Source organism: Mytilus galloprovincialis, chromosome 1 (genome assembly GCF_965363235.1).
Source record: "Mytilus galloprovincialis chromosome 1, xbMytGall1.hap1.1, whole genome shotgun sequence".
NCBI lineage: Eukaryota > Metazoa > Mollusca > Bivalvia > Mytilida > Mytilidae > Mytilus > Mytilus galloprovincialis.
In genome coordinates this window covers 123,074,336-123,090,065 of record NC_134838.1, presented here as the reverse complement: position 1 = coordinate 123,090,065, position 15,730 = coordinate 123,074,336, and the positions used below count along the sequence as shown (strand labels likewise).

Below are 15,730 nucleotides of genomic sequence, written 5' to 3'. Positions count from 1 at the left end.
TCGGGAGCCGATAATTCAGCCGAAGATCTTGTTGAAAATTTCCCCCCCCCCCCAAAAAAAAAAAAAAAACAAACCTTAATGATTTTACAGACTTTCAGATTAGTTCAATGTTCTTCATTTAATGCGAGTTTATGGTGCTTTTGAATAAAAATGAGTTCGTATTGTTCTTCCCACATAACTTATCACGATAACGCAGGCACCAAAAGGAGCTTAAAACTCAAGTTGAAGAGAGACAATCAAACAATGGCAAGAAAACGTAAAACAACGAAAAGACAAACAATAGGATTATTCTGATATCAAAATATAAGCAATCCATTGAAAATGGAAACCGACAAAGTTTTAAGTAACGAATGAATAAGTATTTCAGACACTTATACCATCTGAATTGTCAGAATTTTCACAGAGTTTTGGTATATTTTTGTCATCGCTGATTTTGTAACTGGGAAAAAAACGGTCATTTAGATAACCACGAGGATCATTCGTATCATAGTCTTTTTTATCTGCATGACGACTGTACTGATTAACCATAGGATTACTATGACTGGTTAAATGTTGTATATTATTATAATGTAGTTGTTCATGGGAATCACTACCAATGCAGATGTGACTTATGTTAGTAGAACCATACATATTTTTATCATTGAACTCCTTTATTTCAACCTGTAGGTCACTGATATTGATATCCCAACTTTGATCTTCCGTTAATTTCGGCGGAATAAAATATATATCTGAAGAATTAATAAAGTCATATCTATCCAGTGTCTTACATGATCTTACTGACCCTATTGGCGTTGTTGTTTCATCATGGAAACCACTATCAACAGAGGTCAACCACTGATAATTTCGCACAGCGTTATCTGAATTGACATTCAAACATTCACTTATAATTTCCAGATTTTGGTCAGACGGAAGCACTTCTCGTATATGATCGAGAAAATCTTTAAGCTGCTTTGTTAGCAAAAATTGTTTCATGTTATTGAGGTCTCGTGGAATTTGTATACATTTTGGATTATCGAATGAAACAATAATAAACTTGTTCGAAATATGAGGATTTTGAATAGATCGATTTAATGCCGCATTGAGCGCTGTCATAAAAAAGGTCCGACAATGTTGATAACCTTCCTCTGTCCATGACATATACTGGTTGACTGCTGATTCAGATAGCACAAACACAATATAATCTGCCGAGTGTAAAGTATTACTAATCCACTGGTCTTTGTTCTCTGTCGGGGTCCATGGATGAAACAATATGTTGAGTTGACATGCTTCACGCAGAAATGTTGCAAATGTATTGACCAATTTGTCATGTTTGTCATCATCATCTGTAGTAACAATTCCGATAGTTCTGGAACAAACTAAAAATAGATAAAACTCTTGATTAAAGTTTTTACATGAAAAAGAAATTCTGACAATCTAAAACAATAAGGGGAGTAAGTCCGATCAAGAGTTAATTGTGGCATAACTTTCTTATGAGTCTTATGTAGACGAAACGTGCGTCTGTCGTACTAAATTATAATCCTGGTACTTTTGATAACTATTTATTAAAATGTTCTATTTGTAATATAAAAAAAAATGTAAAGCCTAAAACGATTAAACACTCGAATCATGGTTAATCCCCTTTAAGAGAGCCGTGGTGTAGTGGTTAGTGCATCGGACTACTAACACAAAGGTTCCTGGTTCGATTCCAATTCGGGATGAAAATTTCAGGGACTGAATTTTCGGCTCTCCCTTGGCACCATTTGCGAGTATGGTCTTGAGGAAACGATGATAGTCCGTCGAAAGGGGACGATAAATGGCTGACCCGTGGTAAGAGAGAGCCATATCTCTTGCACGTTAAAGACACCTTTGTAGATTTGGAAAAAGAGCAGGCTAATGCCGCTACAAGGCAGCACTCGTACCCGCAAAGGAGAAAGGGATTAATATAAGTTGCAAAACTTGTTTCCCAATCCACTATAAATAAATATGTTGAAACAAAACTAATCCCCGTGTTGTTTTCATTAAAGCGTTATACTTGGTCAGTTAACTTGTTTTGACGTTTTTACACTTAATACGTTGAATATTTACTGTTTGATTTCTTAAAAATTTGGGAAAACAAGATTTGTTTGTTGGTTGTTACTGGCCTCCATTTTACTGTATGTTCTGATGTTGTGCTGTTACACCCCTGTTCCAGGTTAAGGCAGGATTTTGGCGCTCAAAAACATGTTAAAGTCCCAACCCAGCGTGTAATGCAGTGGTTGTCGTTGTTCGATGTGCTTCTTATTTGTTTGTTTGTTGTTTGAACATAAATCAGGCCGTTGGTTTTTCAATTTTCATTGTTTCACATATTGTCTTGCCGTGCCTTTATTTTAGCTTACTACTAGAATATAGTACGTAATTTCTCCCTTTAAAAGCCTCGCAATGACCTATTGTTGCTTACATCCAAAGCCTTATGGTCTTTGAACCCATCATACAAATCTCCTTATCTTTGTATGTTGGATTTCTACTGAACTTACATATTTAATTTATGTGATGACGAATATTTTAGCATGTATAGACTATGCATTTCTTCAAACAAAAGAAGATATGGGGTCTAAACCAATAAAACAACAATCAAACACAATTTAAAAACACAGTAGAAATTAGTCATTATTACTATCCTCTTCTATGTGTAAATGAAGTATATTTCTTACAAATTAACAATAAACACATTTTTATATATAAACATGGACAGAATAAATAATGGAAGAGCAATCTGTGTAAGAGACCAAAGAGTCGTACACATACCTTGGGACAATAAAAAAGGGGAGACGTTTCAATGGGACACAGATGTTGTCCCTGCTTGCATATCATATAAAGTTATAAAGGGACAAAACTGGAGAATGTTAAAAAATACGCTATCCAAATTTGTACTTGATCGGAGTTTTGTGGTAATAATTACTGTGTTTAAGTTTCATAACATTTGGTTGAGGCAAACTTAAGTAAGGGAACAGAAACGAAACATTCAGCATTTTGTTTCAATTTGTAAAGGGGCATAACTCTAAACATGTAAAGTGACACCATCATAATTCAAACTTGATCCGTGTTTTGTAGTAATAATCAATTTGTATAAGTTTCATAACATTTGATGGAGGCAAACTAAAGATAGAGAACGGATACCAACTTTGGGATGTATATACAGACGGGCAAGGTTAAAAACTTATTTGTCCCCTCCGCTAAGGCGGAGCATAAAAAGTCGCTACATAGAAACGATTCGTGATGCTAGTAACGTAACTAACAATTATTTACCTTTCATTTGAATGTGGTCTTTTGGTAAAACAAATTTATCTTTTTTGTTACCTAAAACTACAAATATTCTATTGTTATACAACAACAAAATTGTTAGAAAAACAAATAAAACTTGTGTATAGGAATATTAACTCAAATCGAACCTTTTTTATTGTTATGTATTGAATATAATTTGTAGAGTAGTAACCAATACAAGCTTATCAATATCACGACAGTATTTGAACCATACGCGTACAGTCCGTTTCATTTGTGTATAATTGTATGATTCGACCGTATATCTGGCTTAGAATATCTCATATTTCTGTTCGTTCTTTTAATAGCAATTAACATACAGAAAAATTCCAATACGATGTGTGTGAATTATTTATTTTGACATTTTCTACATTAATAAAAATTCAAATATCGAAGACCATGAATGTTTGAATATATGGAAATGAACATTTAAAATTTCATATATCTATCTTCAGCTATGACGCTGACCTTATATGCATTTTCTAATTGTTTGTATATCCCTTTTTTGTCATAAAGCTCATAAATCTTCCGCCTGTATACACATTACAGGCTTACATATGTTTAAATTTGAGAATTCGGGATGAAGGTGAATCCAGAATACCACTTCGTAAGCATGGAATTTATAAAGCTATATTTATTCAATTTGAACTTCCATACTGAAAGCTATGAGAAAGATAAGCGAAATTTGTCATTATAAGTATTATTGACTAATGTATTTATTTACCTCTATCTCTGTAAAGTTTGTAGCATACAACTACAATTACAATGACGAAAATGAAGGCAACAAAACTTAAAACACTGGATAGAATTTGTTTGTTTGTTGCCTGATCAGAGTTTCCTGCGGATACTGGTAGATTTGTTCCTGGTGTAGCATTCGAGGTTTGTGGTGCCTCTGTTGAAGTAAGTCCTATTGTCGTTGTTGCTAGAATGTCTGTAAAATAGTTATAACAGAGACTGTCTAGTGTTTTGCTATATTTGAATATATAATGTATTTCTGTTGTCGAGATTCCTATGTTTTATGCAATTTGAAGAGGCAACAGGAATTTACAGATGTTCAAATCTTTTTTATATATACTTTGAATCAACAGATCACGTGAAACCAAAAACAGAAGAAATCGCAATGACCGAGACCGTGTGCTTTTTTTATAGGATAAACGTCTTATGCTATGCGTTTATTAGTCAAGATTCAAATCATGAAAAAGAAAATCACGATTACAGTTTTTTATTGAACAATTACTTTTTGAGGAATACTTTAAAACCCTTACCTGCTGGGACAATTATAACATCTGTTTTAGTTGATATACACTGTTTACATGTCTCTCCCTTGGTTTTGCATTTACAATCAGTCAGTGTGTTAAATTTGTCATCATATGGCTGAACCTGAAAAGAACTATCTATTGTAAGGTTTAAAACGAATTCGTATTATTTTACCTATCTTAGTTTTTTTAGTTTGGACAAAACAGTTCGTAATATTCAATGAAGCTGTAACTGTATATCAGAAGAAGAAGAAGAAGAATGATAATTTCTAGTCAGTTATTTGGTAGCGACATTTGAAAGGAACCTGCAATTGATTGTAAATTAAAGATTTAAATGAAAAATTTTATTGAAAAAAAAAGTTATATTTCAAAATGTGTCACATGCGTCATGTACTTTTCCCTTACTGTTTGTGTTACTGCTTTATGATACGATGTGTCTTTGACCAAACTATCTAAGGATATTTTTACCACATGGTTGATTGTGGTTTGTCATTACGTCGTCTAATCTTTTAATTACCAAACGTGAATTATTACCGATTGTGACTGTTTTGCTGAGTGTGAATTCGCATTACTATAAGACGTGTTACGGTACTTATCTATCACAAATTCATGTATTTAGTTTAAATGCTTAATGTTATATTTGTAAATCTCATCGGATTTTTTCAAATGTGTTGACGTCTTTTTTATTATATTTATGTGTTATGGTAAAGAAAATTAATCACCGCCTTCATTTATTAGATTTGATTTTGTTCAAAGTAATCTGTACGATGTTTTACGTTTGAAGTTAGATTCAAAACAACCCTGACATATATATAATATAGTTAATTGCTATTAATAAGTATTGCAATGTGCATTGTGTTTCAATGTAATATCAGTATTTAGTTCTATCAAAATCTTAAATCAATCCTAATTCTATCTTATTTTTGAGATATAGTTTTTCAAATGTGACGTAATTTTTGTGCTTTTTCAGAAATTCAAATGTGACGTAATTTTTGTGCCTTTTCACTACTTCGTATGTGACGTAATTTTTATGACTTTTTGCGTTGAGGCCTGGACTCAGTCGGGTGTGTCTATTTTCTGTGTTGGTCTTTGTATTATGTATTCGGGTTTTGTTTTCTGTAATTAGTTAATACTTCAGTTTTATCAGGTATATCTTTGATATTCATTTGTAAAATTTACTGTTTGCAATAGCATAAATTGTTTTAAATAATAAGGAAGTTCTTATCACAAGCAAGAAACCCTAGCCGTATTTGGCACAACCTTTTTCAACAATATCCTCAGTGCTATACAACATTGTACTTTTTTTGACTTTCGAACTTTTATATCTGGGCATCACTGGTAAGTCTTGTGTGGATTAGGCGCGTTTTTGGCGTATTGAATTTTAAACCTGATGCCTTTTGTTATCTATTATTCATGTGTTTCTTTGCATAATACGTTCTCCTATTTACTTGTATTGTAGTCCTGTAATATTATGTTGTCATTTTAATGTTATATTTAACATTGCCATTAAAGTGCGAGGTTTGGCATACCACAAAACCAGGTTCAACCCACCATTTTTTCCTTTGAAAATGTCCTGAACCAAGTCAGGAATATGGCCATTGTTATATTATAGTTCGTTTCTGTGTGTGTTACATTTTAACGTTTTGTTTCCGTTGTGTCGTTTGTTTTCTCTTATTTTTGAGTTTGAATTCACATTACTATAAGACGTGTCACGATACTTATCTATCCCAAATTCATGTATTTGGTTTTGATGTTATATTTGTTATTCTCATAGGATTTTGTCTAATGCTTAGTCTGTTTCTGTGTGTGTTACATTTTAATGTTGTGTCGTTGTTCTCCTCTTATATTTAATGCGTTTCCCTCAGTTTTAGTTTGTTACCCCGATTTTGTTTATTTGTCCATGGATTTATGAGTTTTGAACAGCGGTATACTACTATTGCCTTTATTTAGTGTTACTTCGATAAATATAGCGTGGCTCCGTGCTATTGTAACACATTGTCCTTCATTTTTGCTATGTGCTTTGTCTACAGGTATATGGCTTTTTATATTTCGTTGATACATATATTTCGTGGATCTGTATGCATCTATACATCCCGTCATTGTGATATTGTATTATATCAAATTTGTTTTTTCTTGTCTTTGCTTTTATGCCTGTTCTATAATACCATTTTGTGCTTCTATGTTACATATTTGTTTGTTTTAAAGTGATGTAGATTAAAACAAAATGTTTACTGCTGTACCCCTAATTTTGACAAATTTACCTACTAGTATTATATCTGTTTGTTTTGTTTACGCACCGTTGTCAATATAATGGAATTAAATGCGACTGTCATACAAGTGAGAGGTTTAGCTAGCTATAAAACAAGGTTATTTCCACCATTTTCTACATAGGAAATGCCTGTACAAAGTCAGGAATATGAAAGTTGTTTGATGTGTTTGAGCTTTTCATTTTGCAATTTGATTAAGGACATTCCTTATTGAATTTTCCTAAGTTCAGTATTTTTGTGACTTTACTTTTTGATCCATTCAATAGGGGTGTTTTATATGGCATTCCCATTTTATATAATAAAACAGGAAAGCAAATTAAGTATCGCACAACTGCTCGACCGCGACACAATACATTCATTATATTTCTATAAAAAATAAGACGGATAATGCCAAAGTGACATTTAAAGGTAAATAGTCACAGAAAAATCGAAAACATCATGGCAAAACACGAAGACGAAAATCAGAAGAGTCCACAAAACATTGAATAAATGCAACAGTAGTATACCGCTGTATAATAGTCACTAATCGATTAATCCTGATCACAAACCAAAACCGAGTAAAACACATCATTATATGGGGAAAACAACGGAATAAAAGAAATACTGTTGTCAGATTTAAAACTGCTACACAAATAAATGACAAATTAAAGATTGAGCATGTAAATGCCATCAAAACCTATGGATGTTCTCGGGTGCTCCGAAAAGGTAAGCAAATTGTGTTCTACTAGTGACACTCGTCGCGTTGTTGACGGTAAGTATATATTTTATTTGTACTAATAAATCACGCAGAATATAACATACATCGAATAAAAAAGACTCACATTTTCCTTTTTGTTGATTGAATGTTTTAAAAAAATACTCGATCATCCATAAATCTTAATTTCACTCTTTAGCAGCTTAATTTTAAATAATGCTCATTTTTCATAACGGTAGTCAAATTTGACTCACGGTAGACTCCGATTGCCAAGTATGAAATCATTATTAAATCCGATACAGTTTACAGGTTTTCCTATTTTTTTGTACAGGCGCCAACATTAAAAAAGAAATTCGGGAAAACATTTTGAATTTGGAGTCTACATTTTGACTTTACAAAACTTCAACCACTGGAGAGTTTACAATACAAACATTAGAAAAGCAGATAGATGGTCCATACGAACCAACAACAGCAAAGAAAATGTAATTTAATTGATTAGCTACGTGCCTTATTTTATATGATTTATCAACTTCATTTGCATGAGTGTCGAGCAGTTGTGTACAATATCTAGACTTTGGATCTTTCTTGTGATGTGAAAAGTAACAGTACATGGAAAGCATGTATAAATGACAATAAATTAAGAGGAAAAGGTGGAATTTAAAAAAAATATATGCTTAAAGCAAACAAAACTATGAATAAAATAGAGGGTTCAGACCTTAATCGTGTGTGACAATTTTGAACAAAACTGACTCATTGGGTTGTTCTGTTTAGACTTATTTGTTAGTTTTTTATTAAATATGTTTTTTATCATTTTCCTTCGTATCATTTATATATAAACAAACATGTAAAATACCAGACACCCGTTATTGTTTTTATCGATATCTTTCCTGATTTATGTCAAACTTACCAAAGTCCTGTATCTTCCAGGTTTCACGTTAATAAAAGTATAATTTGTCTGCAAAAGATTGTATCATTCTTTTAATATATTGTATTACATTCAATATATCTTGGGTGTATCTAGAAGAAAATATATCAAAACAACATTTTATACATGTCATGCGTCCAAAGAGGTTTAATACAATTAAACTTCATCTGGAACTCTTAAATCATATATTTCGAAACTAATGATGTGTAAGAACCGAAACAGTTAGAGAGCTATATGGCCAAAAAAAAAAGACCAACAGATATCTAAGCTTTTATGGATTTACCTTGAAAATCAAGGCTAAAAAGCCGATTATCTAAAAGCAAAGGTGTATAAGGACGGAAAGAATTAAAGAACTATATTTCTAAAAGACATAAAGATAATAACCAAAATTTTCTGAGGTCATTTTTGCCTGATAGAGTCGAAACCGTGGTCTCTAAATATTGTCTTTATTTATAAGGGGGGAAATTTAATAAATGTTTATTATCAATTAAGTTAGTACCAAATCACTGAGCTAGTGAACCTATCGAAGACTGATAGTTCACTAGAAGCAATATCGACCAAGTGCTGTAAAGAAATGAAAACAACGATTTTGGAATAACATGCGTCCAAAGTGCAATATTGGATTTATACAACTAGGTACTCTCAAAGCCGAACACTTTCAGGCCAAGTATTTCAGAGATTTGAATCAGTTGAAGAGCTATAGGGCCGAATAAATTGAAAATAAACTCTGCATGACGAAGTTGGAATCTTTGTTTCTTAATAATTTCCCAATTTATAAACGAACACTTCAAGAAAGGTTTGTTATTAATCATGTCATTACTGAGTCGATGCATGATACAGGGGATAGATAGTCCACCAACATCGTTATCGTCCCATAGCTCGGGCTCAAAATGGCTATCTGAAGGTTGATCTATAAAAATATGCATATATTATTTCCAAGGTTTTAGAGAATTTTCATTCAATAATCTTGCAAGCTTAAGGGGATCACTAATGAAAATGTTAAAACGAAGTTCTCTTCTAAGTTTAACGCCAATGGTGGATTCGTTTTGTATGGGATACCTGTGAAATCTTGTTCCGTTCTACTTCATCTCTGTCTTCAAAGGATGTTCCTTCTCCGGATCTGATTATTTCTAATTTGACTGTATATTCTAAAAAACGATATTCCACTGGTGCTTTAACAAACCAGATCCTGATGTATTTTTTCTTTATATCATTGTGATATGAAATTGTGGTTAACCAGTCTGATTGTGCGTCTGTCAAACCTTAAACGAGAATTCAACATTTTTTCCTCAGAAATGGTAAGTCTTGAAATTCTTTTATTGTAAGATGTTTGTTTTCTTTCAAGCACGGTACAAAAACAAAGACTACACTTTGAGCCTCGAGCAATTTACATAAAATTCCTTACATCTCAACCGATCTGACCCTTTTCTTTCTACATTATATGTTTCATTTTTTTTTCTTGTACTAAATTAACTAAATCTGGTAATCAAATAGTCCGGATAGTATCCCATATGTTTAAGGTTTACAATTAACGCGTTGTTTATCCTACCTTGAAATGTAGAATAACAAAAATCTTGATATTTCTGTGTATACATAATTGAGTCTCTATGCAAACATTTTTTATTTACATGTGTATGGTTCATACTCTTACCCTTTATAGCGAACATTCAATATTACTATTAACATCAATAACTTTGAAACCGAATTAACGATTTAACTCGTCAAAACTGAATTACAATTTTGCAGAAGTGTACTTTGTTTAAATTACCGGACGTATCGTACAAGTAATGTATTATTAAACTTACTCATCTGATATTTCCCTGTCCTACCATATCTTATAAGACTTGTACCACTTTCATTCGCAGGGGGTTTCGGAAGACTCCATGCTGTAAACAGGTAGTTCATCTCGCCAAGCGTTGGCCACAGTTTCACAACCATTCGTAAGTTATTCTGTAATTTAAATACTTGATGGAAAAAAATCTAGTTTAATAACTTTTTAAAAGCAATTCCGTGAGCGAAGACCACAATTTAATGATCATTTGTTAAAAATCACAAAAGAAAACTAAACTACTTATTCAAAGACAGTATTTTATATAGGTTCTTTTTTTTCTAAAAGCGTCCAGACATAATGTCATTTATTAATTGATAACAGATATTTGAATAGTTTGAAATGCAAGCGCTTATCTTATAATATGCCTATATTCATAAACAAATTACAAGTTTGAAATTAAAAGTTTAAAAAAACTTACATCTCTATGGTTATGATCCATAGTAGCATTTTTAATAAGTATGATTATACACTTTTGAGTACTAGTATCTAACTCTTCGTAGTTGATTTGAAATCCCTGTACCTCTCGGATGCCTAGAAAAATAAAATTAAACTCAATATCAAAATGCAGGGTAAATCTAGTGAAAGTAATTTTCTGTTTGTTACGTTGACATCTGAAAAGCAAGCATATTCAATATTTACAAGAAATTTGTAATACATGAAATATTCTTAATAAGTAAAATAACAATAATACCGAAAGCCGAGGAAAATTCAAAACGTAAAGTATACTTAATCAAATGGCAAAATTAAAAGCTCAAAAACATCAAACGAATGGAAAACAACTTTTATATATCTTACTTGGTACAGGCATTTTCTTGTGTAGAAAGTGGTGGATTAAATCTGGTTTTATAGCTAACTAAACCTCTCACTTATATGAGATTTGATTTGATTTGATTTTTGGTGTTTTAACGCCACTTTTAAGCACAGCTTTTGGGCTATTTCGTGGCGGTCAGTTTGTGTTGGTAGAGCAATCTCACTTATATGAGATACAAGCTTGCTCTATTCATGCATTAAAGGGTTAGTTATATATGTAACATTTTGAGGGGCATAGGTATGATATCGACAATACGTAATTTTAACGCACCCGAGCGAGGAGGTTTGAGCACTACCAAAAATCCAGGATAAAATATATTTGTATTTTTATACTCTGGTTGTATTGGTTCGAGCGTCAAATCATCTGGTTTTACAGGCCAGTCTTTCTGTCCATAAAGATCTCCATACTGTCCAGATAGAAATGAGTCACTGCAGTCTACAAAGACAATTTGATATGGTCTACATAAAATATATTGACTGATGTTGCACTCCGTGATATTTGTAGTATATTAATACTCTTAAATCCGAAATAAACAATAGAACGAAAGTAATCACTTCCTATCGACCGTTAACGTTAAATACTTCGATAGAGGCTCAACAAATGACTAATTTATAACCGATGAATAAGTTGGCATCTCACATCCTAATCTCTATGAAAACAATGTTTCTGAAATAAATAGTACCTTTGAATTCAAAGTAATATTTTAATTTTAATATCGGAGTGTAATTTTCATTGATAGATGATTGTTTTATCAATAGTTATAAACAATGAATTTAACGTTTTCGTTTTATTAGAATTTTATAACACTTTTATAACACTTTTATATCAGTTGTTTTCATTTTATTTGTACAATAAATAATTCCGTTTATTTTAAACAATTACAACTTAACAATGAAAATGATAAAACGTGTATATCAGTATTAAAATTGGAATGTGTTTTATTCGAATCCAACATGATCTGTTTTACTGGTATCATGGTATACTCAAGAAAAACAGTGTGTGTTATCATCTGAACTTATATTTAGAACTAAATTTCAGTTAGTTCAAGACAGCATGATAGATAACCGATGTTAAAAACAAGTAAATCCATTTTGAAAAGACTTCACTAACAGACATTAGTGAAGATTGACAATTGGCAGGCTTTATTTAAATGGAAAACACCTCATATCTTGACTTGTACACCACTGTCCAAGGTTAAGTAGGAGTACCGCTAACAAGTTTTCGATTTTATTTGTTCAACATATATTTGTTTTCGTTCATTTGTTTTTGTTGATTCATTAGGCCGTAAGTTTTTTCGTTTGAATTGTTTTACATTTGTGATATCGGGGCCTTTTAAAGCTGACTATGCGGTATGTATTTGCTCATTATTGAAAGCTGTACAGTGACCTATAACTGTTAATTTCTGTGTCATTTTGGTCTCTTGTTTAGAGTTGTATCATTGGAAATCATACCACATCTTTTTTTATATATATTTACATCTAGAAATTGACAATTAGAGTCGGTTGAAAAATAAAACAAATTAACTAAAGAGAAGATTTCAGCTTCAAAATAGCGAACTTTCCATTTCTATGTATCAATATTCCAGTAGCACATGCATACGGAATGTATACGATATTTCCAAGCTTGTATTTCCTATCATGATATCATTGATAGAGGGTTACTGTTCACAAGGGAGATATTAAACCAAAAGTTTGAAGTACAAAAAGGTGAAATCCTCTCCTTAGAATTGCTGTTATATACTAGTAGATGATATCGGATATGTTTCTTAAATTATGTCAATAATTAACTACAATACCGTTCCCTTTTCACGAATGTGACCTTCCGAATTATACTTTTTATCTTTATTAATGACATTTTTACCTATTGTGTCTGTTTGTTTTGTTCACGCATCATTATGAATATTATTAAATTTGATGCGACTGGCATACAAGTGAGAGGTTTAGCGCTATAAAACCAGGTTCAATCCACCATTTTCTGTATTTGAAAATGCCTGTACCAAGTCAGGAATATGACAGTTCTTGTCCATTCGTTTTTGATGTATTTTGTCATTTGATTTTACCATGTGATTATGGACTTTCCGGTTAGATTTTCCTCTGAGTTCAGTATTTTTGTGATTTTACTTTTTTTTCGTAAATTTTACGGAAGCCATCGCGAGTTTGTTAACCAGTTACGGAATATCTGTTTCACAGATGACGTCAGATATCTTCAAATTGTCCAACCTCCTGAATGAAACCTACAGAATTAAAATTATCGTCGGGTTGTTACTAACATGAAAAATACACTACTGGTGCCACATTTAGATAAGGATCTGCCTACCCTTATGGAGCACCTGAGATCAACCCATATGCATTGTGGGGTTCGTGTTGCTCAAACGTTCTTTTCATATGTTATGTTTTATGTACTGTTCGTTTGTTTGTATTTTTTGCTATTGCGTTGTCAGTTCGTTATTGGCTTACAAATATGAATATCCATATGGTAAATCTCGCCTTTCTCACACATTGTTTTATCATAGACGAGTGCATGCGGAAACATCCGTATAATAAACATGGAACATACGTGAATTACAGATTAAACGTATCAAATTAAGATATACTAGTACCATATTTTATTAGATTCCTATTTTAGTTTTCACATCGTTCATAATATGTAATAAGTCATCAAGCTTTTTGTACATAAACTTCCGTACTTTTGATGTTCGTATAAAAATGTACATTGTCCGTGGAACGAATAACAGTAAAACGAAGGTTGCTATTTTTTCTTGTATATAGATATAGATATAAGAGTGCCAATGAGACAACTCATCATCCAAGTCACAAAATATAAAAGTAAACCATTATAGGTCAAAGTACGGTCTTCAACACAGACTGAGCCCTGGCTCACACCGACCAGCAACCTATAAAGGGCCAAAATTACTAGTGTGAAAATACCGACCGTGCAAGGGCTATATAGCCTGTCAATGTCGTTAAAAACTTCCATGTGTTGTGTAAAACCATTCAAACGGGAAAATTAACGGTTTAATCTATATAAAAAACGAGAAACGAAAAACACTTATGAATCACATCAACAAACGACAACTACTAAACATCAGATTCCTGACTTAGGACAGTTGCAAACAATTGCAGCGGGTTTATAACTTTTAATGGTACCAAACCTTCATCCTTATCTGAAACAATAGTGTAACATCACAACATAAAAACATAGTTACACTGAACGAATAAATTTGATATATGATACTATGTAAATACATAATCAATAAAACAAGGGATGAATAATTAGAGTAACAGTGAAAAGTTAAATATTTTCAGAAAAAAACAACAATAAGCTTGAACAATAATTCGCTATTTACAATACTATTATACACAGGTAAATAAAAATAATTTTGTCGCTGGGTATACAGTCCACATTAAGAAAGGAAATATTTTTATAAAAAATAATTCTGATGTTCATAGTACGAAAACGTGAAAATTCATAGTTTTACCAAATACTTCTCAAAGCTGTTATATAAACCAGATATTACCATGAATAGGTAAACATTAGATAACAAAAAAGCATTACAATAAGTATCAATCGGTCAAATAAACAAGAACGTACGATTAGACATGATTGTTGAAAAAATTGTCATTGAGATACAGCTGATAAAAGCAGGAATACGAATAATAAAAAAATTGAAATGTTACAATACTTAAAACTATAAAGCGTTTTCAGATAGTTTTTTTAATAAGCAAAATCTTGTCGATGAACCAAACACACAAATAAAATTATAAACAGGCAAACTGTACTCACTATTTCTTTCGTATCTGATCGCAGTACAGTTCACAGCATATTTCTACAATTGCAAATAATACTTCATTTACATGAAATATCAAATCGTCAGATTACACGACTCAAAGTATATGTGGTATGCATCATTTGTTAAAACAAATTGACATTGCTTCCTGACATTTGTATCATAATTCTATATTTTTATTCGGACAGATTCATAGACGAACTTGAACACTTTTTGTTGTACATGATATCATAGTTATTATAGTAAAAATGTAGGATTCAGCTTGCCTCCGTTTAAAAATGATACTTTTACTTTTAAAAATATAATATAATTATTAAGATAATACTAACCGGATTATCTTGCTCCGATTGACATGGTAAAAGTAGCAAACATCTTGTGTGTGGCAAACATAAAATAACAAATGTTAACGCACACCAATCCTGCATATCTACATCACTCAGTCCACCGCTTTAATGTCAACAAATCGTGACATTAAAGTAAAATGAATCCACACTTCCCTAATCGAAATTGATATAATCTCCGAAGTATTATCATATCTAACTGCACATATTGTCTTCAAATCTTATCTTTAAAATTTAGTTCCTGGGCTTAAATATTGTAATATTGTCAGCTATTTGTCAAAACGTATCTTTTTCTTCACAACTTATCATTGCAACAGTTATTAAGTCGTATATCCATAAAACAGTAAATTAGGGTACTTTAAGTTAACAAAACGAAATAAAACACCAGGTATACTATACCGGCATTTATATCTAAAGTTTACAAATAATCATCGGTTCATTTTTATGGACGAGTGAACAGATGGTCATATTTCTAATTTTAATCCTTATTTCAATCCAGATTTCTGCAAACATGTAAAGAAAAGTAAATATTAAATCGGTGA

The 15,730-nt window shown here is 31.8% G+C and overlaps 1 protein-coding gene across 3 annotated transcripts; it reads right to left on the bottom strand.

The window, feature by feature from the left end:
- Positions 1–271: 271 nt before the first annotated feature.
- LOC143056602 (uncharacterized) lies at positions 272–15,503 on the bottom strand. 3 transcript variants are annotated; one of them, XM_076229705.1, is made up of 11 exons: positions 15,177–15,503; positions 14,844–14,886; positions 11,331–11,495; positions 10,668–10,780; positions 10,224–10,368; positions 9,478–9,680; positions 8,401–8,448; positions 4,542–4,656; positions 4,001–4,207; positions 3,265–3,321; positions 272–1,355 (listed from the first exon to the last, which is right to left on the bottom strand). In XM_076229705.1, the coding sequence occupies exons 1-11, from the start codon at positions 15,270–15,272 to the stop codon at positions 364–366; spliced, it is 2,184 nt and encodes a 727-aa protein (XP_076085820.1). In that variant the 5' UTR covers positions 15,273–15,503; the 3' UTR covers positions 272–363. The 3 variants fall into 3 exon arrangements, with proteins under 3 accessions (XP_076085820.1, XP_076085831.1, XP_076085838.1); XM_076229716.1 differs by having other exon boundaries at positions 3,265–3,315; XM_076229723.1 differs by lacking the exon at positions 3,265–3,321.
- Between the last annotated feature and the right edge of the window lie 227 nt (positions 15,504–15,730).